This window comes from Mycteria americana, assembly GCF_035582795.1.
Source record: "Mycteria americana isolate JAX WOST 10 ecotype Jacksonville Zoo and Gardens chromosome Z unlocalized genomic scaffold, USCA_MyAme_1.0 Scaffold_18, whole genome shotgun sequence".
Taxonomy (NCBI): Eukaryota; Metazoa; Chordata; class Aves; order Ciconiiformes; family Ciconiidae; genus Mycteria; species Mycteria americana.
This window is the reverse complement of record NW_027445436.1, coordinates 8,199,200-8,226,992: the sequence shown is the minus strand read 5'-3', so window position 1 is coordinate 8,226,992 and position 27,793 is coordinate 8,199,200. Positions and strand designations below refer to the sequence as shown.

The 27,793-nt window shown below is 43.6% G+C and overlaps 1 protein-coding gene across 7 annotated transcripts in view; it reads right to left on the bottom strand.

Annotated features, from left to right (window-relative positions):
• The window catches only part of LOC142402964 (BDNF/NT-3 growth factors receptor-like), a 270,912-nt gene that overhangs the window by 61,960 nt on the left and 181,159 nt on the right, over positions 1-27,793 (bottom strand). For 6 of the 7 annotated variants that reach the window (XM_075488975.1, XM_075488970.1, XM_075488974.1 and 3 more), the window contains 2 exons: positions 27,411-27,583; positions 21,640-21,874 (listed from right to left, as the gene is read on the bottom strand). In XM_075488975.1, coding sequence (XP_075345090.1) covers positions 21,640-21,874; positions 27,411-27,583 — 408 coding nt within the window. Of the gene's footprint in view, positions 1-21,639; positions 21,875-27,410; positions 27,584-27,793 lie in introns of those variants that run through there. The other variant, XM_075488977.1, reaches the window with a different exon arrangement.

Genomic DNA, 27,793 nt, shown 5'->3' with positions numbered 1-27,793 from the left:
TTTTCAACTTGATGAAGTAAGCAAAGGGTGGCCAGGGTGCCTACGAGCTGTGGCAGCTGTAGTACTACCAGATTTAAAAGAAGAACCCCAGAAGATGCACAAGACTCCGGGTTCATGGATGGAAGCAGCTTCGTCCGACAAGGTATTCGAAAGGCTGGGTACGCGGTGACAACAGCAAGCAAAGTAATTGAATCTCAATCATTACCTGCTGGAACATCAGCTCAAAAGGCTGAAATTATTGCCCTGACTAGGGCCCTGGAATTGGCAAAAGGGAAAAAGATAAATATATGGACGGACTCCAAATATGCCTTTGGAGTTGTCCACACTCAAGGAGCAATTTGGAAGGAATGAGGACTACTAACCGCACAAGGGAGACAGATCAAGCATGCTGAGGAAATCCTTTACCTATCAGAAGCAGTCCAACTGCCAACCAAAGTCGCTATCATGCACTGCCGAGGACACCTGAAGGGTAACACTGACCAGGAAAAAGGTAACAGGTTAGCTGATTATGAGGCTAAACAGGCAGCAGAGAGAATGCAAAAGATTTTAACCTTAATTCTGGATAATAGAAGTAGGAGTCTAGGTGACCAAGAAAATGTTGAATATTGTAGGGCTGATAAAGAATTAATAGAAGAAATGGGAAGGCAGGTTCCCTCCAAAGGATGGGCCCACTTGAGTGATGGCAGGATTATAATTCCTGCCAAACAGGTATGGGGAGTCGTTAAAGAAGAACACGATAAGACACATTGGGGGGCAGATTCCCTGTATAAATTTTTAAATAAAAATTAATAGGGAGAAATTTGTATACTACAGTTCGACAGGTGACTCAGCAATGTGAAATATGTTTGAAAAATAATCCCAATACAGGTAACTGGGCACAATTAGGAAGTATTGGGAGAGGAAATGTACCAGGGGGCCACTGGCAAACTGATTTCTCTGAACTTCCAAGAAAAGGGGGGTACAGATACTTATTGGTACTTACAGACACCTTTTCCGGATGGCCAGAGGCGTTCCCTTGTAGGACAAACAAAGCAAGAGAAGTAACTAAGGTATTATTAAATGAAATAATACCTCGATTCGGGGTACCTACGGTCATTTCATCAGATAAGGGGTACACATTTTTGTGCAGAAGTAGTGCAACAGGTCAGCAAACTATTAGGAATCGATTGGCAATTACACACACCCTACAGACCACAAGCCAGTGGGCAAGTAAAACAACAGATAGCTAAAATATGTCAAGAAGCAAACCTATATTGGTATCAAGCACTACCTATTGCACTACTTTGGATACGTGTAAAACCTAGGGCCAAAGAAAATCTGAGCCCTTTTGAGATATTATATGGGAGGCCATATCAGGCCAAATATCAAGGGGAAGATTGGAATCAGCTGGGAAATTATTATTAACTGTTTTGGGAGCCAGAGCAAAAGGGTTAGATCACCTGATCCACCCATTTAGCCCTGGAGATTGGGTTTATGTTAAGAATTTTTCAGGTGACCCATTGGAGGAGAAGTGGAATGGACCTTATCAGGTGTTGCTAACCACTTTCACTGCAATCAAGATTAAAGAGCAGACAGCTTGGATCCATTACTCCTGAGTAAAGAAAGCTTCTGAACCACGATGGACCATTGAAAGTGTTGGAGATTTGAAATTACGGTTACGACGATAACTTTATTGACTTTAAGCTTATCAGTAGATGCTTGGAAGGAGAACTTGTATTATAATGTGATTCAGATGATAGCGAATGCTGTAGGGGCTAAGGATTGTTGGATTTGTACTGCCCTACCGAGAGGTAACATGAGACTCCCTTTGTACAGCATAGGGTCGACCCATTAGAATTGTGACAATAATACTTGGCCTGAGTTTTGGAAAAGAGAAGATGGAGGATATTGTAGTTATGATAATTCAAGCTATGAGATCAGACCAAGATTTGACCTGCAGATACTAGATAACAGCACCCAGATTCTAGTTAGCAATATCTTCCCTTAGTAAGGTTGTGTTGCAAAATCGAATGGCATTAGATTTATTGACTGCCAAAGAAGGAAGTGTATGTATGATCATTAATACCAGTTGCTGTGCATATATCAATAAACAGATAGAAGCAGGTCTAAATGCACTCTGGGAGAAAACACAAATATTCCAGGAAGTATCTTCGGATGATACTTCATTGGGGCTTTGAGATTTATGGGATAAATTGACTTCTTGGCTTCGCAACTTTGGATGGTTGAAACAATTATTAATTGGATTAATTACTTTGGCGATTTTAGGAATATTTGTTTGTGTATTTCTTAAATGTTTTCTTTGGTGTCACCGGAATTCAGCAGAGACGTACAGTGATTGGAAAAGAAACAAGATTAGGCATCAAGTAGAAACGGGAAGGTATTTTACTCAGACCCTTGAAAAGGATGAAATATTATGAATTTTGAAAACATAAAATAATTAGGGATAACACCCTTTTAGGCCTAAAAGGATTTGAAAGTCGTAGTTAAAGAGCCTTACTATTTTAAATAGTAATTTTATTGATTTTATTGTAGTTTTTGTAATAAGCTTCGTTTCAGACATAATAAAACTGTATATTGAGGACTGTAGCAAGTAAGCTACAAGCCCTCAAAAAGAAAAGGGGGGAATGAAAGGGTTAAATCCCTGACAGTCCCTGACTAAGACATAGACTTGCATTTTTTAGTTTCACTCATCCTTGTTCTCTTTTGTTCTCTTCCCCTGCAAAGACAGTTTTGGTTACCTGCTGAGCAGAGTTGATGGTGGAACATCTCCTGTGACTTCTTACCTGATAGGACTAAGCAGGCCTTGAGAAAGCTCATTAGGCTTCCTAATTAAATCACTGATAACAGGAACTCAGGACGATTGTGCCAAAGATAAGCACCAAAGAACTAGCTTAAATCGACCCCCTTGTAACATTCCAAGGCCAAAGGACTGATGAGCTAACTCAATGACTATATATAGACAAAGGAAGCCCAAAGTTCAACTAGTGGACAACTTGAGGAAGACTATGGAAGACCACCGGGAGGGTGAAAAGACCCTAACCCTAATTTTAGTGCGCATGCTTGGATTATGTAAATGAATTGCGGGAACTCATCACCATAAAACTGCCCTTTTCAAGAAATCTGATGAATATGTATGATTTTTCTGTATATGAACTGATGTGTTGTGCTAACCTGGCGGAGCACTTGTGGCGGAGCAATCCCCAGTGCTGCCCAGCGCTGCAATAAAGAATACCTGCTTAATAGTCATCCCGACTATTGAGTTCTGATTTCGGCTTTTCACGGCAACAATAGAGCCCTCACCCAGGAAAGAGTTAGAAAGGAATTTAATAAGATGATATAGGAAAGACCGCACTGATCAGGCACAGGGCTCAGCCACACAAGCATACTGACCAGCCAACTATTTACATGCGACCAGCCTTTTTTATCCCCTTACCCCTCTATTTTCCCACACCTGTTCTTCCCCAAATCACCTAAACCCCTCCCTTTTCCTGCCTTTGGTTTCTCCCCTAAATATTCCATAATGTCCTGTGCAATCCCAAAATGCTCTTCCCTTGCGCCCAATAATGTTTCCCACACCCCTAGGCTGCAACCCCCCCTTAGTCTGAAAGGTGATACCCAGAGCTGCTCCCGATGACTCATGGTGATGGGTTTCACGCCTGGATAAATGGGGCTGATGGCTCTCCTGGCACAGACTGGAGAGGAGCCTGGAAGAAGTGTTCCTTCCTCGGGTTAATTTGAGTTAATTTGGGTTCCTGCCTGCCATTGTGTGCCCCTGTGCTCCTCTGGGCTTGTGCAAATGGGCCTTTGATGGGCTGATGGCCCCTGTGATGGTCATGGGAGTAGTCCAGCAGGGTATTATTTGGGCTCCTCCCTCCTGCCACTGTGTCTCTGTGCTCCTTTGTGGGTGTACAGATGACCTTTATCACACAACCTAACAAATATAATTCCCATGCCTCTCCATGAGTGTGTAGGACTCAGCATGCAGGGACTGGATCACAGGCTGATGTGATTTTTTTTTTCCTCCTTTAGATATAGCTATGAATGTGCAAGTGAAGAGAAACATAGTGCTGTTAAAAATTACTAATTAATAAGGATAAAGGTAAAATTTATGTCACTTCCAGTTTTCCCATTGATCTGGAGGCTGGACAAACTTTTCAGCTTTGAATACATATCACAGTCTTTTTTTCTTCTACAAAAATTGTATGGGCTACAAAAATGACTGCCTAGATGATATTAATTTTCAATAGAAACAGACAAAAATAGTCAGTATTTTGTGGTTTAAAGTATCTCAGTCTCAAGGTTCCTTTATCTTTAAATGGCTTTTTATAAATTTAATTTTCAGTATATACTCCTTGATTATAGAGACTCTATTTGGCAGGATCAATAGCCCAACTGAAGTGCATCTACATGTGACGGATGCACTCCTGTTTGAACTAACTGAATTTTGGTCCAGGCAGATGCTCAGCAAGTAGGCCTAACTGAAGTTAATCCTACTGTGTTATCAGTGAGAACCCAGCACCAAAACCAAAACTCCGGTTTGGCTGGAGACTGGGCTGATAAGCGGCCGAAACTGCATGAACACAGCAGAAAATCTGAGTATGAATCAAGCACTTTACCCTATAAATATCTGCAGCCATCAGGGTCTGTTGAGCTCTTCATCCATAGCAGCTTGCTGCACGGTGGTGATCTCCCCTTGAGTAGGGACGCCTCTCAAAGTTACCCCTCGAGGCTGAGATCCCTTACCTGACACCAGACATTGATGGGTTGGTAAGTGACATTTTTTGCATGCATGTAACATTTAAGATACGTATAGTAAGCTTACATGATAAGCTTTGTATCCCATACTAACTTTAAGTGTAGTAAAAAGTAGAGTAGAGCCAATCCATCTGTACTTATTAAATATTTTACATACTTAAATTTACTGATTAGAACTCAATAAACAAACTACTAGATCAGATCTGCCTGAGTGATCTCTGACTCTTCTCCTGCGACACTACACCAATGCACACAGCATGGGCAACAAACAGGAGTGGGAAGCCATTGTGCAGCTGGAAAACTATGATGTAATTGCAATCACGGAAACATGGTGGGATGACTCACACAACTGGAGTGCTGCAACAGATGGCTATAAACCCTTCAGAAGGGACAGGCAAGGAAGGAGAGGCGGTGGGGTAGCCCTGTACCTTAGGGAGTGGTTTGACTGTCTAGAGCTTGACGATGGTGATGAAAGGGACGAGGGTTTATCAGCAAGAATCAGGGGAAAGGCCAACAAGGCAGATATCATGGTGGGAGTCTGTTATTGACCACCCAACCAGGATGAAGAGGCAGATGAAATATTCTATAAGCAGCTGGGAGAAGTCTCATGATCGCTAGCCCTTGTTCTTGTGGGGGACTTCAACTTACCAGGTGTCTGCTGGAAATACAATACAACGCAGAGTAAACAGTCTAGGAGGTTCCTGGAGTGTGTGGCAGATAACTTCCTGACACAGCTGGTGAGGGAGTCAACTAGGGAAGGTGCCCCGCTGGACCTGTTGTTTGCGAACAGAGAAGGACTTGTGAGCCATGTGATGGTTGGAGGCCGTCTTGGGCAGAGTGATCATGAAATGAGAGAGTTTTTGATTCTCGGAGAAGTAAGGAGGGGGGTTAGCAGAACTGCTACCTTGGACCTATGTTGTTTACCTGGACTTTAGTAAAGCCTTTGAGACTGTTTCCCACAACATTCTCCTGGAGAAACTGGCTGCTCATGGCTTGGACGGGTGTGTTCTTCGCTGGGTAAAAAACTGGCTGGATGGCTGGGCCCAAAGAGTGGTGGTGAATGGAGTTTACTCCAGTTGGCGGCCGGTCACAAGCGGTGTTCCCCAGGGCTCGGTGTTGGGGCCAGTTCTGTTTAATATCTTTATCAATGATCTGGATGAAGGGATCGAGTGCACCCTCAGTAAGTTTGCAGATGACACCAAGTTGGGTGGGAGTGTTGATCTGCGTGAGGGGAGGAAGGCTCTACAGAGGGATCTGGTCAGGTTGGATTGATGGGCCGAGGTCAATTGTATGGGGTTCAACAAGGCTAAGTGCTGGGTCCTGCACTTGGGTCACAACAACCCCATGTAACGCTACAGGCTTGGGGAAGAGTGGCTGGAAAGCTGCCAGGCAGAAAAGGACCTGGGGGTGTTAGTCGACAGCCGGCTGAATATGAGCCAGCAGTGTGCCCAGGTGGCCAAGAAGGCCAATAGCACCCTGGCTTGTATCAGACATAGTGTGGCCAGCAGGACTAGGGAAGTGATTGTCCCTTTGTACTTGGCACTGGTGAGACCACGCCTCGAATACTGTGTTCAGTTCTGGGCCCCCCACTACAAGAGAGACATTGAGGTGCTGGAGCATGTCCAGAGAAGGGCAACGAAGCTGGTGAAGGGTCTAGAGAACAAGTCTTATGAGGAGCGGCTGAGGGAACTGGGGTTGTTTAGTCTGGAGAAGAGGAGGCTCAGGGAAGACCTTATCACGCTCTACAACTACCTGAAAGGAGCTTGTAGCAAGGTGGGTGTTGGTCTCTTCTCCCAGGTAACTAGTGATAGGAAGAGAGGAAAGAGCCTCAAGTTGCGCCAGGGGAGGTTTAGATTGGATATTAGGAAAAATTTCTTCACCAGAAGGGTTGTCAAGCGTTGGAACAGGCTGTCCAGGGAAGTGGTTGAGTCGCCATCTCTGGAGGTATTTAAAAGACATCTAGACGTGGTGCTTAGGGACATGGTTTAGTGGTGGACTTGGTAGTGTTAGGTTAACAGTTGGACTCAATGATCTTAAGGGTCCTTTCCAACCTAAATGATTCTATGATTCTATTTTTTGTAGAAGTAGATTTACATTCTTTCACTATATTATCAAAAGCCTTGCACTATAGCTTTTCCTTAAACCCCTGCCTTCTAAATATGTGAATATTTAAACTGACATTCATTTCAAAATGCACACTTCTAGCCCTCACAGTTGTGGAGAAAAGCTTGAACACAGCAAGGTAGAACTTGGGACTGCAGCAGGGTTTGATGGGCCATCAGGTCCTGTCCCCAGGTATCACAGGTAGCTGTCATTTAAGCTCTTTCTAAAATGTGTCCATCTCCACCTTAAAAATAGTTGGGCTTTTTGTGCTTTTTGTTGCTCTGCTCAATGGGCCCTTCCTTTTTTTTAGAAAATTCTCACTTGCACTCTCAGTCTTGCCAGATCATACCCATTTGTTTCTCGGCCAGTAATGACCTTTTGCTTGAAGCGATTATATGTGTGTGTATATATATATATAAAATTAGAGCTAGCAATGTTGTAGTACTCCTGGGGTGGAAAAAAATTGGCAGCACATGTATTTTCTGTAATGGTACTGAAAATGGTTTTGGCCCATCTGTATCAGTGAGGATACAGATTCCTGTACAATGCAGAGATGCAAGATTACACAATGAAACAGTTTTCAAAATTTCCTACCTGAACACTTCAACGCTTCTAAAGCAAAGACATGAGATATCACCGTATAGCAGGCCCAAGATGAGATGAGCTGGAGAAGAGGGATATGAAGTGACTGTAAATCAAATTTAATGCAAGCTCTTCAAATTTTCAACGGGTGGACAGCAGCTTTTCAAGAGTTCCGATAAGGGAGAAATAGATAGTAATTTCTAAAAGTGAACTTAAGGGTATTAAACTAGATACATCTTTTGAAAGCATTTCTCTGCATTAGGAAGAAGGAAGTTACTTCCCACCCATGGCTTTTTTTTCTGCAGATTTGTTTACCTGTCTGATGGAGACAGAATCATTTGAGTCACCATGAGCTTTTCTAAATTTTTTATCTATCCTTGATATCAGATGCCTCTTCCCTCATTCTCCTGAAATCAAGCCTTTATATCTTTCTAAAAGTTAGGTCATAGCTAGTAGCTTGACACAGCAATTCATAGGTGAAGTTTTGGCTCCATTTTATATAAGACTATAATAATGCAAAGCCAAGTTATCTTGGTTCAAGTTCTTGAGCCTGCAAGGTACTAAATCATTTCAGTTCTGGGGTCCTCATCTTTTGGCAAGCTTAGAAAGCTGTCCTGACAGCTTGTCAAGAATTTCAATACCATTCATGATGTCTAATATTGAAAAGGCTTCACAAGGGCATATGGGTTACAACTATATAAGCAACTGATTGTCCAGATTGTTCTCTGGAACTGAGGCCAACTAGCACAGATTGCCCTAAGTCCCTGTTAATGACTTCCCTTTACCTCCTTAAAGTAAGCTGCCTGGGTGACCAGGTTCTCACAAAAATAGCTGAAGGACCCAGAAAGCATTGAAGACATAAGTGACCTGCAGTATAACACGCAGTTTAACACACTGCTTCCCTTCACAAATTGTTCCCTATTCACGAATTGTGAATAGGGTTGGAATTGAGGACATGGCCCTGTTATGTGCTAAACATCTAAATAGCAGTCAAATAATGGCAGCACATGCAAAGAAGGCTTCATAGGGCTGGGCTGCTACTCACATGCAATGAGCTGACTTTACAATCAGAGTTCTGCAAAGCTCTCAAAACTCTGGTTCATAAAGTTCATAGAATGGTTTGGGTCAGAAGGGACCTTTAAAGATCATCTAGCCCAACTCCCCTGCCAGGGGGCAGGGACATCTTCAACTAGATCAGGTTGCTCAAAGCTCCATCCAACCTGACCTTGAACACTTCCAATGATGGAGCATCCACAACTTCTCTGGGCAACCTGTTCCAGTGTCTCACCACCCTCACAGTAAAGAATTTCTTCCTTATGTCCAATATAAACCTACCCTCTTTCCGTTTAAAACCATTCCCCCTTGTCCTGTCACCACAGGGCCTGGTAAGAAGTCTCTCTCCATCTTTCTTATAAGCCCCCTTTAAGTATTGAAAGGCCGCAATAAGGTCTCCCCGGAGCCTTCTCTTCTCCAGGCTGAACAACCCCAACTCTCTCAGCCTTTCCTCATGGGAGAGGTGTTCCAGCCCTCTCATCATTTTTGTGGCCGCCCTCTGGACCTGCTCTAACAGGTCCATGTCTGTGTTGTACTGGGGACCCTAGAGCTGGATGCAATACTCCAGATGGGGTCTCACGAGAGCGGAGTAGAGGGGCAGAATCACCTCCCTCAACCTGCTGGCCACACTTCTTTTTATGCGGCCCAGGATACGGTTGGCTTTCTGGGCTGTAAGCACACATTTCCGGCTCATGTCCAGTTTTTCATCCACCAGTATCCCCAAGTCCTTCTCTGCAGGACTATTCTTAATCCATTCACCCCCCAGCCTGTATTGATACTGGGGATTGCCCCAAACCATGTGCAGGCCCTTGCACTTGGCCTTGTTGAACTTCATGAGGTTCACATGGGCTTACTCCTCAAGCCTGTCAAGGTCCCTCTGGATGGCATCCTTTTGTCCAGCGTATCAACTGCACCATTTAGCTTGGTGTTATCTGCAGACTTGCTGAGGGTGCACTCAGTCCCACTGTCTATGTCGTTGATGAAGATATTAAATAGTATTGGTCCCAGTAAGGACCTTTGAGGGACACCACTTGTCACTAGTTTCCATTTGGACATTGAGCCATTGACTGTAACTCTTTGGATGCAGCCATCCAGCCAATTCCTTATTAATCTAACAGTCCATCCATCCAATCCATATCTCTCTGATTTAGCAGCAAGAATGTTGTGGGGGACTGTATCAAAGGCCTTGGTGAAGCCCTGTTAGCTGTCTCTGATCACCTCCCTGTCTTCCATATGTTTCGACATGTCTTCCAGGAGGATGTCCTCCATGATCTTACTGAGCACAAAGGTGACGCTGACTGGTCAGTAGTTCCCAGGGCCCTCCTTTTTACCCTTTTTAAAAATGAGTGGGATATTTCCCTTTTCTTCAGTCACTGGGAACTTCGCCTGACTGTCATGTCTTTTCAAATATGATGGAGAGTGGCTTAGCAACTACATCAGCCAATTCCCTCAGGACCCTGGGATGCATGTTGTTGGGTCCCATGGACTTGTGTATGTTCAGGTTCCTCAGGTGGTCTCGAACCTGATCTTCTCCTATGATGGGAGGGACTACGCTCCCCCAGTATCTGCCTTGAGATTTGGGGACTCGAGAAATGTGGGAAAAGCAACTGACATTGAAAACTGAGGCAAAAAAAATTGCTGAGTACCTCAGCCTTCTCCATGTCAATTTTTACTAGTTCTCCTGTCTTTTTTATCAGGGGATAGGACATTTTCTTTAAGCTTGCTTTTTTTTTTCAACATACCTGTAGAAGCCCTTCTTATAATTCTTCTCATCCCTTGCCATATTCAGCTCCAGCTGTGCCTTAGCTTTCCTGATCCCATCTCTACACATCCAGGCAGTGTCCCTATATTCTTCCCAGGATACACATCCCTGGTTCCACTGCCTGTGCATTTCCTTCTTACGCTGTACTTTGAGCAGGAGGTCCTTACTGAGCCATGCTGGTCTCCTGCCTTCCTTGCCTGACTTCTTACACATGAGAACTGAGAGCTCTTGCACTCTAAGAAAAACGTCCTTAAAGAGCTGCCAGCTCTGTTCAGCTCCTTTATCCCTGAGGGCAGTTTCCCAGGGGGTCCCATCTACTAATTCCTTAAACAACTGAAAGCTCACTCTCCTAAAATTCAGGGTCTTGACTTTACTCTTCACCTGGCCCATATCCCTCAAGATTGTGAATTCCACCAGGGCATGATCACTGCAGCCCTGGCTGCCACCAATCTTGACCCATATAATTAGTTCATCTGTGTTGGTAAGCAACAGGTCCAGTAATGCTTCTCCTCTGGTTGGGCTGTCTATTACCTGGGTTAAGAAGTTATCCTCGATGCACTCCAGGAGTCTCCTGGACTGCTTACAGCTTGCTGTGCTACTTTTCCAGCAGATGTCAGGGTGATTGAAGTCCCCCAGCAGGATCAGGGCCTGCGAGCGTGATGCTTCCTGTAGCTGAAGTAAGAATTCTTCGTCAACAGGCTCCCCTTGATCGGGGTGGCCTGTAGTAAACACCAACCACGAGGTTTCCTTTGTTGGCATGGCCCCTAATTTTTACCCATAAGCTCTCGACCTGTTCATTGCTGTCTTTCAAAGACAGCTCTGTGCAGTCAATCCCTTCTTTAACTTAGAGGGCAACTCCCCCCCCCCCTTGCCTGTCCCTTCTGAACAGTTTATAGCCATTGATTGCAGCATTCCAGTCATGTGAGTCATCCCACCATGTTTCAGTGATAGTGATTAGGTCATAGATTTCTAGCTGCACAGTGGCTTCCAGCTCCTCCTGTTTGTTACCCGTGCTATGTGCATTGTTATAGAGACACTTCATTTGGGCTGTTGACCTTGTCACCTTTTTGGAGGATCAAGCCCCAATTCCTCTGTGGCATTTCACAGGTGTTCCCCTGTTGGTTCCTAATACATCAGCAGCCCCTGGCTCTTTGTTGCTCAAAACTCCATTCCCTTCCCTCCCCAAATGTAGTTTAAAGCTCTCCTTATAAGTCTGGCCAGCTTGTTGGCAAAGACCCTCTTGCCCCACTTGGTCAAGTGAATCCCATCAGCTCCCAACAGGCCTGGCTTCTCAAAGGTAGATCCATGATCATAGAAGCCAAAACCTTGAGTATGGCACCAGCCACGGAGCCAGGCATTCACCTGTTCAATTCGCCTCCTCCTTCCTGAAGCCCTTCCTCTGAATGGGAGGATAGAGGAGACCACCACCTGTGCTCCAGGTCCTTTTAACATTGCCCCAAGGGACATATAGTCCCTTTTGATGGTTCTAAGTTGCCTCGTCGCAGTATCATTAGACCCTACGTGGAATAGTTGAGTGGATGATAATCTGTAGGGTTCACCAGGCTCGGCAGCCTCTCAATGACGTCACAAATGCAAGCTCCTGGTAGGCAGCAAACTTCTCCAGAGAAGTTGTCTGGACAGCAAATGGGTGCTTCGGTGCCTCTCAGTAAGGAATCTCCAATTACTAATACTTCACATGCTTTTCTGGTGGCACTGGTTCTAATGCAGGTGGGTGATTGGATCAACTTTGCATGGTCATCTTCTCCTGGATCCTGTCCATTACTCATGTGCTCTTCATTCTCCACCCCCAGAGCATCATATTTGTTACATAGGGGCACTTTATGGGAAGGAGGAAGATTCTTCCTTCTGTCCTGAGCAGAGACAAGGATCCAGTCTCCTTCATCTTGTGAGTTACTTGTGTCAGTCAGCTTGATGTTGAATTCAGACTTATCTTCCCCTTGCGCAACCGTAAGGCAGGGCTGTCACTCAGCCTGGGACAGCACACAATACCATGTATCGATCTCCCACTCACATTCCCAGATACTGTGCTGCCTGTTGAGCTACTCTTGCAACATAGTTACTTGTTTGAAGAGTTCTTCTAGCTAGGCACACTTGTAGCTATGACATCCACCGCTACCTTCAGGTGCTAGGGGGACTTCCAGGTGCTGGAGCTCCATGCAATCTAAGGTCTGGACAGCTATTTCAGTCCTTGGGAAGTCTGTTTGGGTGGAGATGTCAGCATAGGTAGGCTGTAGTGCTTCTGTCTGGGTTTCAGCCTCAGCCTTGCAGTTGCAGCAAGTGGACACCATTTTCTTTCAGCAGGTCACAGTCTCCTTGTAGTTCTCAGAAAAAAAATGGCTCACTTATAAAATGGTAATTCTTTTGAAAGGTGCCATCTTTCTAATTCCCAGGAGACCTCAAGCTTCTAGGTAGTCTTGCACAGCCACCAGCTAGCTGGTGTGACCATCGGGACTGCAGCCTAAGCCTGCTGGTGAGCAAAGCAGGCAGCAGCCCGATAACTGACAGAGCGTGCTCCCCTTCCGTGCAAACTGCCAACACTGTTCCCAACAGACACCACTCCCTGTTTGGGCACCCTGCTCTCTGGTGCTCCCTAGGGTTCAGTTATATGCGGCTTCTCCCGGTTTGAACTGGCTGCGGAGAATGCTGGCACCGCCCAACCCCTCTTGCAAGATCTGTCGCCTGCCAGCTGGTCCCTCCACACACACAGCCCAAGGGTGTCAGGGGCGTAGAAACCCCCTCAGACACACACACACACCCCCCCCCCAGGGACCTCACAAGCCTCGCACTCCTCACAGCGTGCAGCAACAACTGCTGCTGCTGCCACTGCTCAAGTTAATATCAATGCTTGAATCATTGGTTTCCTGCAATTTATATCCCTATGTGTGGTTATTTTTAAGAATGATTCAGTTTTGTGTATGTAATTTTTAAAGGACTTTTAAAGTTAATGAACATCTGTGCTAAGAGCTTTTTCAACAGAAAAGCTCGTGTCAGCTGTGGGTGATGTTGACTGTGTAAACTTCCTGGTATTCTATATGCGTGCATATGGAACCTAAGGCTCTTTAACCAAATTGGTCCCAAATATTAGTAAATTATCAAAGTTTTTAACAGAAGAAAGCAGTGGGAAAATTTCCATTTGAAAATTTCCAAACACTTTGGTTAAGCTTTTGACTGAATTATAATCAGAGCTTTTAGCTATACTGTGGATCAATGGGAGGTCTGCATTTCCTGGCAACTGTTTCTGGGTGCTGCTTCTTTTCTCAAGGTGAACTGGCTTTTAGTGACTATCTCTTGATATCCTTCATGAGAATCATGCTGGTGTAAATCTTATGGGGGAGATTTCCAAAGGAATAAATAGACACCCAAATTCAATGGATAATCAAGTAATTGGTCACAGAAGCAAGTCCATTCTGCTCTAGATTTTGTTTTAATCAGCTCCATTTTTTACCCTAGTCATTAGATTTTCTCTTTCTTCCCTCTCCATACTTCTTGATTTCACAGACTGAAGCAGAATGTGCTCCAGGAGCAGTGGGGCTGGTTTCACACTTGCATATTTCATGTGAGAGGGGGCTTAAAATGTGGCAAAATAAAGTATGTCACAACCTACAAGGTAAAGATCTCATTTTCTGTATTACTGTCCTGTCATTAACCCTGCAAGATAGAGTTCAGTAACAAATCACTGTTAAATGCATCCCACTACAGATGCTGGACATCTGATGCTCCTTCTCCTAGCAATAATAAGGAAAACTTTCTCAGAATCTCCTCTTAGGATCTGTGTCAGTGAAAACAGATGGAACCAAAACTATAAGCAAGACTAATGACCCTGATGTGAAGATAATGAGAAAATTCCACTTGGGAAGTGACTGTATCTATAGCCACATTAAAAAATGATGGAACTATACTTGCTTGAGCCAAAGCTGAATTTGGCCTGTCTGTGTAGAATTGAGCAGGTCATGAAACTGTGATTCAAGAGAAAACACTGAGTCAGGAATTAGCTGGGGAAAAAGCATGCTTCCTGCACACAACAAAATATACTCCAGTATGGGCTAGTAGTAACAGGCATCAAGCTATATTGCTAACCCTTTAGCATCAGAATAACACTATGTCCTGGTATATACAAGTTTCTAACTGCTGACATAGTGGTGGCCTTTAGGAAGCTCCTAAAAGCCCTCTAAAATCATTAGGCTTAATTCTGCTTGTGATTATGTTGGTGTAAGTTCAGAGTAACTGCACTGACTTCAAGGGAGCTAATTCAGATTTACATATCTGTAGCTGGCCCATTATTTCCTGCATTGTTTCCAGTTGCACAAAATCATCTGTACACATCCTCCAGGGCTGCTGGAACCCTCTGTCCTCCCTGCACTGCACGTGATGCAATGAGCCTCTGATGGAGGAGGAGAGCTGAAAAGTCTATGGTAGGGAAGCAGATAATTTCTCAAGCAACAGATGCAAAAATATCAACTAATAAAATGCCTTCAAACTGTACCTTCAAACTGTGACAATTCAATGCACACACCTACAAGGATGCCTTGACAAGCTGCACTTTCTTGTTTTCTTGAGTGCAGCTTCCACCAAACTCCCCCACGCAGGTATTAAGCTCTGTAGTGACAGCTGAGGCCTGCAGGTGTTTGCTGCTATTGTCCTTTCTGAATTGACAGACACTTGTTCATCACTGTAAACGTTTGTATGGTGGTGCTTGCCTGGCTAGCTACAGCCCAAATAACAATAAACCAGCCTTTTCTTTTTTTTAGTCCATTGTTGTTATGCATTAATTCTCTTTGCAAATAGTCACTTCGTACTGGAAATTTTACTGGCATTATCTTTTAGCAAACATTCCATATATAGAGTCACCAGAAAACATGTATTATGCAGTTGCCATAAATACAGCACTGTACAATATTAGGTATTAGGCTCATAGATGAAAGAAGAACTGTGCCTAGTGGGCCAGATGCTCTTTGCCTTTTCACTACTCTAATACTAATGTTATTTCACTGTCTTCAAAGCTGCTACTCTGGATTTGCTGAGCAACAGTGGAGAACAGAACCTGACCTATTTGCTAAGAACTGTTATACTTCCAGGGTCAAAATGGTTTCTCAAAAGAGTTTTTGCCCTTAGCATTTAGTGAGAAGGTCTGAAAGCTGGGTGTTTTAAAATTTGCTTGGAATATCAAATTGTGTAATCCTTAGTTTTTCTTCTTGGGAGGCTCAGAAGCATAACTTCTCACATCTTAATTGAAAGTGCATGGGATCTCCATGCTTCAAAAAGATATCCTTTTACACAATACTCATTTAACGTTAACATTAAATAGAAGTGATCAAGAAACAAAACAAAGAAACAAAGCCACAAAACCCGAGGAAACTTATTTACAAATCTTTCTCACTCCCTCATCTGTTTACTTTTTGGTCCCATGATTCTGTTTCTTTAGTTCTTTACTCATCACCAAATTAGACAAGACCTGAATTTTATTATTTTTTTTTTCTTAAAGCAGCCCTCAAAGAAGCAAAAAATAAAAGATAGACAACGGTCTTTCTCAACCACTAGAGGTACAAACTATGCCAGTATGAACTTCACTTAGAGATTGAAATAGAAACACTTCAATAAAGGGGATGTTCTTCATTTGGAAGCAGTAGAAGATGAGAGTGGCCCAAGGCACTGTTTGACAATAAAGAGACTATGTGCCAATATGACATAGGCTATGTGAGTCTAGGATGTATCATGTGGCATATTTTCATTAGAGGCAGGGAAGTACCTCTGATCCAAGAATGGGCAAAATCTCATTTGGAAATTACTGCTCACAGTTATAGTGATTTATGTACCAGAAAGAGACATTCAAACTAAAATAAATGTGGAGAAGGCTATAGGAGGAGAAGGAAAATGGAGAACTTTGACAGTTTGGCTTGTTTAACCCTCCAAAACAGTCTGGGAGGGGACAGGATTACTCTTTCTAAATACACTTAAGACAAAAATTCCAGGAAGAGAGAAGAATGCTCTCTGTTGGAGGATAATGTGATCAAGTGGGTGTACACTGGTCATGAGTTAATTTAGGCTACTGATTAAAAAGAAAATTTCCAACCATTAGGAGAGTGAGGTGTGGAGCAGCCTTCCAGACAAGGCCCTGGCAGCAGAATCCTAGTTATTTGCAACATCCACCTTGATAAACTAATGGAAGGGGCTGTATGACAGGGCAGGAATGATCCAGGAGTTAGAAATTCAAGCTTCAGAGACACAAGACTTCTGCTACCCAGTTTTGTGGTATACCTGAGAGACAGTTGAAAAGGGGAATGTTAGTGTTTTGTTGGCTGCATCATATTTCTTTTTATAGGTTTTGGTGCCTTATATAGAAGGGGCTAAAAGTGTTAATGGGTGTTGAGATTTTCCACGTGGCTTGAGAAGGCCTGAGGTTCTTGTGGCTGCTCCTGCCCTTAACACTTGATCCGTGGCTTCCTGCAATAGTGGAAGGCTTTGACTCAGTAACCTGTGTTACCTCTTCCAATCCTACATCTTTTGCTCTCTTTAAATAGTAAAAGAACAACAACAAACATGGTACAAGATATGCAGGAGATATAAAGAAAAAACAGGTCACTGGACTTTATGCTGAACCAGATCCTCTTGGGTTCTTCTGCCCCATCTATGCCAGAAGTGGAAGAAACGAATTTGTGACTTCTAAACCTTCCCATCCCTTTTGGGTGAGTTGGGCCTAAAGGAAAATGGAAACCTCACTAATAGCCCCAGGCCTCTGACAGATCCTTGCATGGTATGTACAAGTGGAGGCAAGGACTCCTTATTTCCTCCACTTTTCTTTGCACTATTACATAAAGGCAAATAAGTTCTTTAATAGCTAAATAGGGATTACACAACTTAGCTCCATAAATCTAAATCAGAAACAGAGTCTCTATACCACACTGGACAGACATAAAGAAGTGGAAGGGTGAAATTGTGGTCCTAATGAAGTTGATGGCAAAGCTCTTGCTTACCCTGTTGAGATCACAGTTTCATCCAAAATCTTGGTTCAAGCCTGTGGCTGGCTGACCAGGCTGGATATTTAAAGCATATCCCTGTTTTTCCAAGTACTGGGGTGAGCTGACCTTCCTTTTTCTTTTTTTTTTTTTGAGCTTTTTGCTTATGATAAAGAAACACAGAAAAGTATTTTAAGACCAAATATTGAGCAAGCTCTTGCAAACTTGAATTGTAAGCCTAAAAAGGGTCTGAAATAGTATCTGTGTGCAAGAACAAATATTAGCAAAGTGGTTGTTCCCATGCTTCAATGTCAATACTTTAAGCCACTGAACAGTGCAGATGAGTCACATTATTTGTATGTCCGAAGGAAAGATGGGAAACCCTAACTTTTGAGGGATAGGAGTCTAAACAACAAAAACCAGACATCAACAAAGTAAGTAAAAGACCCTACTGGACCTGAAACCTATATTCACAGCCAAAAGGTTATTTCTCTCCCGCTCTTCCCTGAAGCATCTCTTAACAACTGAGCTGATTCAATGTAGAATGTCGTTAGCAATCTAACAGTGAACAAGGACCGGGGCTCATCCTTATCTTACAGAAGCAAACTATAAACAATCATCTTGGGCAAATCTAACATCCTGACAGGGAGGTAGCATCTCAGAAAACTGATTCCAGTGTATTAATAAACATAACTACCAAACCATTTCTTGCAGAGTGTTTTGGAGCTATAGAAATCCTTCCAATAAATATCAGATAAAGCTGTCAAGGTTGGGGGAAAATTGCTTCCATGTATGTGATTAAGCCTGAACAGTTAAAAAGACTTATCCTGCTACAAACAATCAGGTACGGTTGGTCAGAACCATCCCAGTGTCATTGCTGACAGTTTCATTACTTAGGTCTGCCATGGACATAATTCTCCAGGCAACCATCTGATAAGTCATAATAGCCTTGACTGTTTCATGACCAGCTTCTGACTAGCCCACATATGGCCCTAGCAGGGCAGGCCAAAATCTCACAGGCTCGACTCTAACTTCCAGCTTTTATCAGTGTGAAAGATAGTGGCAAGGCAGGCTGTGGCTCTGTCCCTCTTCTTGTGCCGGCCAAAAGTCAGCTGGAGTGTGAGGGGCTGGAGAAATGGTCCTTCTTGGTTTTCTCACTGTGCAGAACAAGCAACAGCCCAAATTTAAGTTTCATATCTATGCATCATACTGCAAGTTACTCCATCAACTTGGATGAAGCCATGCTACTTTACACTTTTATTCATCCCTTCGGACACTTGTCTACCTCTTTCTTCCTTCATCCACATTTTTGTCTTTTACTAACACCTTTCTCCACTTTCCTTTCCTGCCTTATTTCCTCTCTCATGTCCATTATTGTACCCTCTTCACTACTCACACTGTTCCTTTCCTTCTCTCTCTCTTGTCCCTGGTCCCCACTCAGCCTCCCTCAGCCTCTGGATAAGAGAAGACAAAGTGACAAAGAGGGAGGGAGATGTGGGAAAAGGAATGAATGTTGATGATGGGGAGTCAGAGAGAAAGGAAGCATGAGAAATGGAGTGTATCACTTGAATGAGGGGCTTTGAGAGGCACTCAAGCATCCCTCCCCATCCCACCCCCCAGTTTCCTCTGGTGAACCCCTGGTTTCTCCAAGTCACAGGTCAGGCAGGACAAAATCTTGGCCTTGTTCTAAACTCCTGCTTCATTAGGTGGAAGCTTTGCTCAAGTGGTCATATGCCAGAATCAAGGACTAAACCCAGAGGTACGTGAGCAGGTGAGATGACACTAGAGTCAGTACAGTACCACATGCTTGTGCCAGACTTCAATTGTCCCCAGGAAGCCCTTAGGATTAGCTAGCTTCCATCCTTTTTTTTTTTTTGCATTTACTTTTTCTGCAGCAGGGAGTCATTATTTTTTTCTGTCAAGGCCTTTGCAAACATTTACTATTAAGCATGAACATTCATTCTTAAGTATAATGATGAACATGGTAAATAAATTCAGTCTTATTGAAATACAGAAGAGAGACATGCCCCCAAGCCCAAAAGTATTGCTCATACAAAATCAAGAAACCCTGGTCTTTGGTGCTCACTGATGTCCTCTCAAACACAAATATAGCCAGAGATTACTACTCTGTATATTTATCCAAGTTATGAAATGAAGTCATGCTTGTTTTACATTGAAGAAATAGCTTGAAGTGCCAAATTTCCAAAATAACAAAACCTAAGAATCTGGTTTGTATGTTTACTAAATACTAGGTGTGCTTTTTTATAGAAGGGACAAAGAACAAAGGAAACTGCTACTTCTTAGCTATTAAATGAAACAACACTCAACAATAACTCTTGTGTGTAGATTCCTCTGCCCTGTCCAGCTTCATCCAGATGTAAAGGTATATTAGGTGTACATGGCAAGGTTTTGGTAGTGGGCAGGGAGGGCTTCAGGGGTGGCCTCTTTGGGGCTGCCCCGTGCCATACACAGCCAGTTCTAGACAGCTCTGCAACGGACCCACCCCAGGCCAAAGCCAAGCCAATCAGCAAAGCTGGTAGTGCCTTTGTGATAGCATATTTAAGAAAGGGTAAAAAAACCACTGCACAGCAGCTGTGAGAGGGAGGAGTGAGAAAAATGTGAGAGAAACAACACTGCAGACACCAAGGTCAGTGAAGGAGGGGGAAGAGGTGCTCCAGGCACCAGAGCAAATATTCCCCTGCAGCCTGTGGAAGAGACCATGGTGGAGCAAGTATTTCCCTGCAGCCCGTGGAGACGACCACACTGGATCAGATATCCACACTGCAGCCCATGGAGGGCCCCATGCTGGAACAGGTTTATCCTGAAGGACTGCAGCCTATGGGAAGGACCCATGCTGGAGCAGGGGAAAAGTGTGAGAAGGAAGGCACAGCAGAGAGGAACTGGTATGTACTGACCACAACCGCCCATTCCCCATCACCCCTGCTCTGTTCAGGGTTGGGGGGGGGGAGGTAGAGGAGTTGGAAATGAAGGAGTGAAGTTTAGCCTCGGAAAAAAGGGGGTGGGGGGAAGGTGTTTCAGTTTTTGTCTTTGTTTCTCACCATCCTACTCTATTTTTAATTGGCAATAAATAAAACTAATTTTCCCCAAGTTGAGTCTGGTTTCCCCATGATGGTAATTGGTAAGGGATCTCCCTGTCTTTATTTTGAGCCGTGAGCTTTTTCATCTTATTTTCTCCCTCGCCCTGTTGAGAAAGGGGAATGAGAGAGCGGCTGGGTGGGTATCTGGCAGCCAGACAAGGTCAACCCACCACAAAAGGCGATCTCTTTTTCAGGCACTGCAGAAACACTGGTGCCAAGGGGACACTGTTCTTTTATAGACACAGCAGCCCAATTAAGGCAGCTAAGGAACAGGCCTTCATTTTATCTATAAGGAGTTCACTGGTAACAAGTGATGTGGGAGGCAGGTACAGAGAATGCGTTTAAAGATTCTGAGTAGCTTATGTTACAGGATACAGCTCTAGCATTTATAAACTAACAGCTTGGCCATGGATTGCCTCCCCCATGCTACAAAAACCTGATAGCTGCCACTCTTACTCCAGTTCCACTCATGAAGTTACACACATGGTATTGAACAGCAAATGCTGTAAACTGCATGACTTGCCACATAGTACAAAGCCAACATTAACAACAATAATCAGTGTACATGGTCCTGTCTATCCTAGAGATCCTAGAAGCCCTTTGCAAACTTCACAGATCATTTTATGACAACCGAGCTCATATTCTGGCCCTGGAAAATAGCCAGGGCCAGAATATGAACAAGCGCCATGGGCTATCCTTACCCACCACTGAGTTACAGCACTCACCAGAGTGACACAAAACAAATGTTCAGCCATAAAGAGTAAGACTAAAGAACTGGCTTAAAGCAGGAAATGCTTGCTGTCAGCAAGTAAAATAACTGTTCCATCCAGTGCTGCCGACCATTATATCTATTTAAGTAAACTGAAACATTATACAATAACCAAAAGTTACAATTTCCATTTGTCTTAGAAATGTATAAGAACATATTTTAATATTTTCTGAGAGTTGGCCCAGATATGATTACCCTCTCTTCCTTTTTATCTGCTGCTTCTTTACTACAGCCAAGCAAACATGCGAAATTTCTGCCCAGAGTAAAAGACTGTTGTATGATTTATTATTAGAAAATAAAGCCAACATATATAAACAACAGGACATGCCAAACTTATTCTGATTAACTCTCTCCAAATTTACCAAAACTAATACCAAACCTGAGTAATTACCGTGGGTATTTACTCAGAACCAGCTTCTCCATATGCCAACCCCTAAATCGTCTCACAGAGACTGTCCAGTGTAAAAGTAGAATCAGTCACATGAATGCAGTAAGATGACTGAACAAGACCTCAGTTATTACTGATTATAGCAGTTCACTTACCCTATAGTAGTCTGTGCTGTACACATCTCTAGACATCCCAAAATCCCCAATCTTCACCAGCAGGTTCTCACCAACCAGGCAATTCCGGGTAGCAAGATCCCGATGCACGAAGTGCTGTGATGCCAAGTAAACCATACCAGCTGCAATCTGCTGGGCAATGTGAAGCATCTGGGATTGAGTCAGCTCAGCAGGACGGTTGCCTTCTGCCATCAGTACTGCATCTGGTCCATGTGCCCTGCATCAAAATACAAGCCAATGAAGTAATAGGCCACTTGTAAGCTAGAGAAGTGAAAGGCATTAGTGGGCCCTAAACCACAAAATTGTCTCACTCAAATATAATGACAAAAAGGGCTATAAATTCATTGGTGAAATAGGGGAGAATTTAGCTCTGGAATTTTTTTCCTTTATTGTTTTCTTTCATGGCGAGAAAGACAGATGATTTAAAGAGTGTTACACAATGAGTAACATATTGCTTAGGGAAATAAGGCAGATGGTTTATAACAATATATCTCAGTCCTAAACCACCACCTTTCTCCTGTTCTGTTCCAGTAACTAATTTCCTAGCTAACTTCCTTCTCAGGTGCCATCTGAGGAACAAGTGCAGCAATTTAAGATTTATACTTCTAATTTCCCATCCATATGCACAGCACGACACTGTTTTTGCCGATTTCACCACTGAGGGCAAGTTCTGCCCAACACAGGAATTCTCGACAATGGGAAGAGGACACAAAACACAGTCTAGTTGGAACAACTAAACAACTTCAGAAATAGGAGTTTTTCAAGATCTAGCAATCCCTTAAAAGATATCCTCATCAACTGACTCATGAGAAACTCCTATACACTCTAGGGCAAAGAAAGCCCTTCTGTATTTGGAAAGCCCAACAAAGCACTATAACATGTGTGCTTCAGTGTCACATCAGTGACATTGATGTGTCACAACAGTGTCACATACATATATCATATCCTGGTACCTTGAGGATACAGGTATCAGCATCAGGGTACTGAGGGAGCTGGTGGAAGTGCTCACCAAGCCACTTTCAATCCTTCATCAGCAGTCCTGGCTAACCAGGGAGATCCCAGTTGACTGGAGGCTTGCCAATGTGACGCCCATCTACAAGAAGGGCCGGAAGGAGGACCCGGGCAACTACAGGCCTGTCAGCCTGACCTTGGTGCCAGGGAAGGTTATGGAGCAGATAATCTTGAGTGCCATCACACGGCACGTACAGGACAAACAGGTGATCAAGCCCAGTCAGCATGGGTTTAGGAAAGGCAGGTCCTGCTTGACTAACCTGATCTCCTTCTACGACAAGGTGACCCGCCTAGTAGATGAGGGAAAGGCTGTGGATGTTGTCTATCTAGACTTCAGTAAAGCCTTTGACACGGTTTCCCACAGCATTCTCCTGGAGAAACTGGCTGCTCATGGCTTGGACGGGTGTGTTCTTCGCTGGGTAAAAAACTGGCTGGATGGCCGGGCCCAAAGAGTGGTGGTGAATGGAGTTTACTCCAGTTGGCGGCCGGTCACAAGCGGTGTTCCCCAGGGCTCTGTGTTGGGGCCAGTTCTGTTTAATATCTTTATCAATGATCTGGATGAAGGGATCGAGTGCACCCTCAGTAAGTTTGCAGATGACACCAAGTTGGGTGGGAGTGTTGATCTGCGTGAGGGGAGGAAGGCTCTACAGAGGGATCTGGTCAGGTTGGATTGATGGGCCGAGGTCAATTGTATGGGGTTCAACAAGGCTAAGTGCTGGGTCCTGCACGTGGGCCACAACAACCCCATGTAACGCTACAGGCTTGGGGAAGAGTGGCTGGAAAGCTGCCAGGCAGAAAAGGACCTGGGGGTGTTAGTCGACAGCCGGCTGAATATGAGCCAGCAGTGTGCCCAGGTGGCCAAGAAGGCCAATAGCACCCTGGCTTGTATCAGACATAGTGTGGCCAGCAGGACTAGGGAAGTGATTGTCCCTTTGTACTTGGCACTGGTGAGACCACGCCTCGAATACTGTGTTCAGTTCTGGGCCCCCCACTACAAGAGAGACATTGAGGTGCTGGAGCATGTCCAGAGAAGGGCAACGAAGCTGGTGAAGGGTCTAGAGAACAAGTCTTATGAGGAGCGGCTGAGGGAACTGGGGTTGTTTAGTCTGGAGAAGAGGAGGCTCAGGGAAGACCTTATCACGCTCTACAACTACCTGAAAGGAGCTTGTAGCAAGGTGGGTGTTGGTCTCTTCTCCCAGGTAACAAGTGATAGGACAAGAGAAAACGGCCTCAAGTTGCGCCAGGGGAGGTTTAGATTGGATATTAGGAAAAATTTCTTCACCAGAAGGGTTGTCAAGCATTGGAACAGGCTGTCCAGGGAAGTGGTTGAGTCACCATCCCTGGAGGTATTTAAAAGACGTCTAGACGTGGTGCTTAGAGACATGGTTTAATGGTGGACTTGGTAGTGTTAGGTTAACAGTTGGACTCAATGATCTTAAGGGTCCTTTCCAACCTAAATGATTCTATGATTCTATGCCTACATGTAGCATTCTATGGCAAGCATTACTAGCCAGTACTTTAGCCAATTAATGACGTCATCTGACAGTTATTCCTCATTTGATACACCCTATAATATTCTGAATAGCCCTTTTTATCCATCCCATTCTTCTGTTTTTACGGAAGCCTGTTTTTATTCCATTCCCGCATACTAATCTTTCAGACACCACCTCTGCCCTTCTCTCCTGAACTTTTTTGAAGAAATATCCTAGAATTGATTTTTATTTTTTCTCAAAAGTCCGTCCTTCCTACAAAGAGGAGTTTCAGAATCACCTTTCTAATCAATAGAGGTGAGGTGTAGCCTTAATTTGTCCCTTGGGGAAGGGCATAGGAGTTTGGAAGAGTTGCAAATTAATAAAAATCTGTGAGCTTAAATCTGACATTACCTATTGGAAATATGATATTAAAATTGCCCCAGGGGAGAACTTCCTGAGCAATGTGACAGATGAAGGAGGGTGTGTAGCATTGCTGGGACTGCATCTGATACTAGGCAAAGACGTTAACTGCACTTGTTCTGCCACAGACAGCCATACAGTTGTTACTGGGGGGGGGGGGGGGGGGTGTAAAAGGGAAGATATGAAATTCCCAACCAAGACTCAGAGGCAAATTCCTATTGAAAAGCACTGGACCTCTTCATTGCACTGATTTTTTTTTTTTTTAATGACCTTTCTCAAGCATGAAGCTCTGAGTCTGCTAAATTAGAGAGCTCTTCATCTTTCACTAGCTTTCTTGAGGAGATGGTCTGTATCTAATGAAACTTTTGAATTATTGTAATGCATCTTGCTTATCTTCTTGGTTCTGGCTGTGAATTAGGAGCTCCTCAGTATCTGCAATAGCCAGTAACACTGACAGAGATTCCTTTGGATCCACATCAGTCTCTGCTAGCCAGAACAAGCACAGAGCAGGCATGACTTTGAGACTGTAGTCCTAGATCTGAAACAGCCCTTGGCTGCAAACAGGCAGCAAGCACCTTTGGGTTAAATTTCAGATTAATTTTTCCCTGACAGCCTTTGGTGGCGCTGCAGGGTAAGAAATACAGGTTTTTACAGCCTGTTTGCAACTAACCTCTGATCTACAGCACAAGCTGCGGCAAATGTGAGAGGAATAACAAATTGGAGCTTAGGTTAAACAGTTTGTCCCAGTATAATAATTTTACATTCTAAGGACAAGGGCTGATTAATAATTTTAAAAAAAGAAGAACTAACGTAGGACATATACTGTCTGCTAAACTACCTTTCTGTACAATTCAAAACCAGAGTTAGGAGATAAGAAAAGGCCAATCAAAAAGAATCAAAGAATAAGCATTTCTCATTATGACAATGAATCACCTGCAAATTTGGCTTGTTCTAATGGAAATTTGGTGCTCTGAAAAAGCACTGGGCTGGCATCTTTGAAAATTGAAGCTCTCTTCTGATCCACAGCAGAGATCCAAGGAGGTAAATGCAAATACCCCAATGTTGCCCTGACAATATACTTAAATCCTCTGCCAGAGAGATAATCATCCCAGGAAAAGTAGTGTTTGCTCTGCATCCTCAGTTCAGCCCCTGGTCTCCCTGTCAACCCCTGCCAGCAAGGGAGGATGCTAGCTGATGCCTTTTGCTTTTATGATGTGGCTGTTTGTTCACTGGAGATTAGAAGGACAGCAAACTCATTTCACAAGGCTATCAAAAATGGCAACACTACCAGTCAATAGCAATTTCAGTCAGATACAAAATCCAAACCCATTTAAAGGGACATTAGTTTGATTGCTTTACAGCTTTGTCAGTAGCATGCATTACACAGATATCTTTCCAAAATGGTGGTGTCCCCTAGTTATCCTTAGGCAGAAGAGATCTCAGGGCATTGAAATGCCTTTGTGATACCCTGTCGTGGTTTAACCCCAGCTGGCAACTAAGCACCACACAGCTGCTTGCTCACTCCCCCCCAGCGGGATGGGGGGAGAGAATTGGAAGAGTAAAAGTGAGAAAACTCATGGGTTGAGATAAAGACAGTTTAACAATTGAAATGAAATGATGATGATGATAATAATAATATTGTAATGAAAAGGAAAATAACAAAGAGAGAGAAATAAAACCCAAGAAAGACAAGTGATGCAAATGAAAACAATTGCTCGCCACCAAACAATACCCAGCCAGTCCCTGAGCAGTGCCCCCCTGCCAACCTCCCACCTGGTTTTATTGTTGAGCATGATGTCATGTGGTATGGAATATCCCTTTGGTCAGTTGGGGTCAGCTGTCCCAGCTGTGTCCCCTCCCAACTTCTTCTGCACCCCCAGCCTACTCGCTGGTGGGGTGGGGTGAGAAGAAGAAAAGGCCTTGACTCTGTGTAAGCACTGCTCAGCAGTAACTAAAGCATCCCTGTATTATCAACACTTTCTAGCACAAATCCAAAACATAGCCCCATACTAGCTATTATGAAGAAAATTAACTCTATCCCAGCCAAAACCAGCACATACCCTTTGATGGAAACAACATAGGAGACCTTGAATGAACAGTCCCTTACGCAAATGTTTTTTATGTAGGTGCTAACATTGTCTCTTAACTGTTTATTTTTATGTCAAAAAGTGCAGGCTAGAAGAAATTGTACATGCACAAGGCCACTGGACATAACTTACTGGTTCATGAGTTATCTATTTTTGTGAACCTTAGGTATCACTTATTTATTTATGACTGCTTCGCTACCAAATTTCAATTTCAGATGCGTGTTCCTGAATAGCTTTTAAAACAAGGCCCTAAACTAGCCCCCAAGATATAGTAATTTCCATTGCACTGAAGTTTCCAAGGCTCAAAGTTTTCTTGCTGCAGATTAATGGTACCCTTTCAAAACACTGAGAGGAGGGAAGTAGATTCTCAAAAGCTTTTAGACACCTACAGATAGAGATAGGTGTTGAGTGGGATCTTCCCAAGTGCTAGCAGAAAAGAGGCAAGGAAACAATTACTATTGCAAGTTTTATAAACAAACATTTCAGAATATGCTGAAATATACTGAAAACACTATTCCTTTGCTTCCCATTCTTTTGGTGGAAAGTATAAGGATTAACTTAATAGCACTTTCAAATAGGTAAAGAAACAATAAGCCCCACATCACAGTACACAAGATGAATCAGCAGAGTGTTGCACAGATTATTCACTCTTAGGTGTCCGCGTTTTTCAGTGAAAGCAGTTAATTTGGCATTAAGTACCAGCAATGCCTACCTTCTCTGCCCACTTCTGACTTTCCAGCACAACACATGTTGGTGGATTTACCTGAGGAATTTGTTAAGATCTCCATTCTTCATATACTCAAAGACCATGATGAGTGGATCACTCTCGACACAGATGCCATAGAACTTGACGATGTGCTCATGTTGCAGGTTAGTCAGCAGCTCTGCCTCACGGTGGAAGTCCTTGCAGGCATTGTCACTGGCATCCTTCAGCATCTGGTGGAGGAAAGGAATGTGTAAGGAAGGGGACATGTTCGCAGAAGGCAGCAAACGTGGGAAGGCGCTGTAAGGGTAAGATAAGGACACTACTGTGTAAAGGATGGAGAAAGTACATTCTTAGTAACTGTTTTAGCAATGTAGATGTGATGCAATTGCAATTAAATAATGGTGGTACAATTTTCATTCCCCTGCCACACATCATCCCAT